We start from the raw sequence: 4,284 nt of genomic DNA on the forward strand, positions 1-4,284 counted from the left end.
ATAAAACATATATGACATATATTTGAATTTTGGTAATTTCCCTCGTAGGAAATTTATTTTTAAGGGCTGCATTCGATAATTTTGGCTTAAGGTTTCTTACTTTATTTTCAAGGAAGTTAAAAAGTACGGAAGTTGTTTATATGTATTACATTCTTTATATATAATACAATATACTTTATTGATTAAAGTTATATAGATTTACAATTTAATATTAATAATAATAATAATTACGGCACGGCACGCTTGCTCCTTTGAGCACAACACGAAACACACATTTTGTATTTTTTCCTTTTTTATCTATTTCTTTATACAGGGTTGCCATGATCGAATATACTACAATATGAATAACGAAATTTACTTAGTAAGTTATTCTTTACTTATTCTAAGTTAAAAATCACAAAAGCTTTTTGGACGGTTAATAAAATTTTAAATTAAAATAAACCTAAATTAAATAAACTGCTTTATTAAAAACAATGGAACATACTATAAAATATTTTAAGCTGAGAATTCAAATTGTTTTATATATGTATGTATATGTATAGTTTGATTAACTAAAATAATCAAAACGTTTTTTGTAATTTTATTTTTTTTTATTTTTTATTTTGGCAGCTCTCTCCCTCTCTACATCTATATTAATATTAATATTACATCTCTATATTACATCTACAAAATGATATTAAGGCCGTGTGCGAGTTCGAGTAAATTAAAGTAAAGTAAATTGAAATTTCATAGGAATTTTTTGCACTGCAATTATGTAAATATTTATTTATTTATTTATTGTACTTATTTATTATTTTTGGTTAAAAGTTTTTATTTATTTGTTTAATAAACATTTTATAAAATTTTCACAATGGTAAAACCTAATTTACCTAATTTTTATCTAATTTACTCTACTCAAAATTCTGGTAAATACCAACATTCGATGTCATACCGACATAATTTACTATTTCCATCACTTTACTCGAACTCGCACACGGCCTAATAGATTAAAAACTGAGACTGTTACTATAAGAAAATCGAAGAAAAATAAAAACATAAGAAATAAAATACGGTTATGTTTGTAGTTTGAAGATTTTTGACTCAGTTTTATATAAAAATTGTCTGCTGGTCGATTTAATAGAGTTAGCACATAACTACGTTGAATAGCTAAAATATGCAGACTTCCTGAGACTTGTTACTGTTTAACTCCAGTTTATTATTGTTGTAAGAAAACGGCTTGAGTGAAGTAAGCAACAAGTGCCTCGACGCTTTCAGCCGTAACCGCTTGACTTTTGAAACTATTCAGTTTTGCTGAAACTTTTTAAAGGTTTGGTTGTGAAAGTCATTGCTCATGAACAAGTGAAAATAACGATTTCAAATATTTTTAATAGAATAATATAATAATTTATTCTATATTGTTATAAATTTTAAATATTAATAGCAAGAAAAATAAGTTAAATATAATAGTTTAATGTAGTTAAATGCAAGTATTAATAATAATACAAAAACTGTACACAAAAACGATGGTTGAGTTGTAATTATCCATGCATGAAATAAAACTTACGAAAAATACTGTGATTTCCAAACAACAGGAACAAAACACTAAAATATAAAAACGACAATAACGCACACTATTTAAATCCAGAACGTGATCAAGAAGAACTTTCACGCAACACCCATAATGTCAAAGAAATCGGTTACTAATGATCATTTCCGTTCAAAGTTAAAAATATATGGCAGTGAAGCTCAGCATAATATTACAAAAGCAACAACACCAGCAACAACAGCGCCAGTACCAGTACCAATAACAGACTTAACAGCAGCAGATAATGCACTAACAAACCCAGCATCAGCATCAGTTGTCACATCCGCTAGTTTGACGAAAATAACAAATGCAGCGAGTACTTTATACAAAATGTCATCAGACGACTTAACGAACGATTTAACGAATCCTTCAGCGCCATTAAGCAAATTCAGTTTGAAAGGCAATCACCTTTGTGGCAGCATATTAATTGGTAATTATAATGTAAGTACAGAATTATAAAATTATTTATAATAACGGTTAGTCTAAAAACAATAACAAACATTTGAACTCAATTTATTTGTTTTCTTTCTCTTTTTATCTTTATCTTTATTCTATTATGCAATTCATTATGCGTATATGTGAATGTACACACACACACACACACACACACACATCGTTTGGCGTTTCCATGCGATATACATCAACATCACTGAATTCATCGCAGTATTTGACCCAGTTGGAAGTAAGTGAAAATGAAATGGAAGTCTTGGATTTAACTTCACTAGAACAATTGGAAACGTTAAAGTGCAATCACAACAAATTGGTGGAATTGATGATCAATGGCAGAAACTTAGTCACCGTAAAAGCTGACTATAATTGTACGTATGTATTTATGCAAATATGTTAATGTAATCTCCCCTTAATATATATATACTCACACACATAACACTTCATATATAAATGTATACACTTAGTTACTTGAAACAAAATTTAAGCTAAATTAAAGTCTTTCCTTTATTTGACTTTTACTTTGAGTCATTTTCCAGTTCACTGGGTTCTGCGTAACGCCCTTCTATCGACTGCATAGTAAGTGTCATATATCCATAAGCTAAAACTTTGCGAATTGGTTTTTTAAAATTGATTTTGATTTAAACTAGTAAACGAGTGTTTCTTTACTCGTTGCTTTGTTAAAATGCTTGTAAAGAGGTGTGGAAGAATACACAGAGACTTCGAATGACCAAAATTTATTTTGGAAGGAGTTTTCCGATAACTTCATTAATTTTAAAAATATTTTACTTTATTAAACAGTCATGATCCATGTGTAAAGAGAGAACGACTACGTGCCGGTACACGGTCTGTTTGTTCGATGAAACTAGTCTCAAAAAAGCAAAATGTTTATTATTTAATTTATTTAACTATTGTCTTCTTTCAATTCAATATATCCCTAAAAATGTTAAACGATGTTAAGTTGGGTTGTACTGGCGATCCTAAGTGATCCACTTAGGCCTATACATCCATTGTGTTACTGTACATAAAAAAAAGTCAGACGTTTACAACCACTTTGAATTTTCGCAAAGCTTATAATGCTATTCAATACTTCTATACAGTTGACTAAGATCCTCAAATAAAGAAAGCCCTTAAAGCAGTTGGGGGGTACTTTCATCATCCTCTTCTTAACTGCAACAGATATGGTTGAAAGGGAGAGTCAATCTTCTAGCCTAAACTTCTTACCTAATAAGCATTGGACCTCTGAGTAAGCCTACCACAAGCCTAACATCTTTACGGGGCATTTCAATGAGAAAATTGGATTTCCTTTTAGTGGAACGTGGGCAAATTGTATACAGATACCTATATATCGTTGAGTCTTCCCATGCTGTAGCTGTAAGATTAATTAATTACATTTATTTTTAATTGTTTAATTTCAATATATAAAATAAACAAAAAAATAGTTAACAAATTTTTTGAAACATTTTTTACACTCATCACTCGGAAATGCGATTTTTATGTAATCGAAAACCATTTTTTTGGAATGTAGCCAGAAATTGCACGAAACCAAATCGGGTAAATACGATGGATGAATGTTAAAAAAGATGACTTTTTTGTCAAGTATTTACGTACCATTATAGCTTTGTGCTATATAGAATTATCGTGCAACAAAAACCAATTGCCTGGCTCTCGATATTCCAGTTGAACACTTAAAATTCTGGTCCTGTTTCTTCTCTATAAGATTCGTAAATAAAGTGGGCACATCGAAAGGTATTATGTGTATTTTCGAGGTTTTGATCATTGCAAGCAATTTTTAGCGGCTTTACTCTTTATGTATTTTGAATTTATTAGTAAATTTTCTCGTTATGATGAAGATAGTTGCATGGTCAACTTTTAAGCTTATCAATTAAAAAATAATAATTATTATATTTCTTTCACAAAAAGTAACAAAAGTTAAAAAAAAAATAATATTTTTATTTGGAGGTATGAATCAGAGAACTGCAACAAGTCATTATTTCAACACTCAGAGTATACTCATAAAAAACCCAATTTAAATGCACACATTTCTAAGTAGAGTACCATAAATGACAAATGATTAATGAATCATAGCATATACTTAGGTGAGTATGAATATACTCATCGAAAATGAATGACTGGATGACTAGTAGCATTCGTAAAAATTTTGTGAGCGCTGTTGTTTGCTAAGCAAAAAATTTGCGTGTGTTTAGTTTGAAGTTTTTGGTGTGCGTTGTTGTTGTTAGCATTAAATAGTATGTGTGCATTAAGTTAGAGGC

At 29.5% G+C, this 4,284-nt stretch overlaps 1 protein-coding gene across 1 annotated transcript in view; it reads left to right on the forward strand.

Annotated features, from left to right (window-relative positions):
- Positions 1–1,660: 1,660 nt before the first annotated feature.
- The window catches only part of LOC119688563, a 16,691-nt gene continuing 14,067 nt past the window's right edge, over positions 1,661–4,284 (forward strand). The window contains exon 1 of the mRNA XM_038103236.1: positions 1,661–2,005. Coding sequence (XP_037959164.1) covers positions 1,661–2,005 — 345 coding nt within the window. The remainder of the gene's footprint in view (positions 2,006–4,284) is intronic.

This window comes from Teleopsis dalmanni, chromosome X, assembly GCF_002237135.1.
Source record: "Teleopsis dalmanni isolate 2A chromosome X, ASM223713v2, whole genome shotgun sequence".
NCBI lineage: Eukaryota > Metazoa > Arthropoda > Insecta > Diptera > Diopsidae > Teleopsis > Teleopsis dalmanni.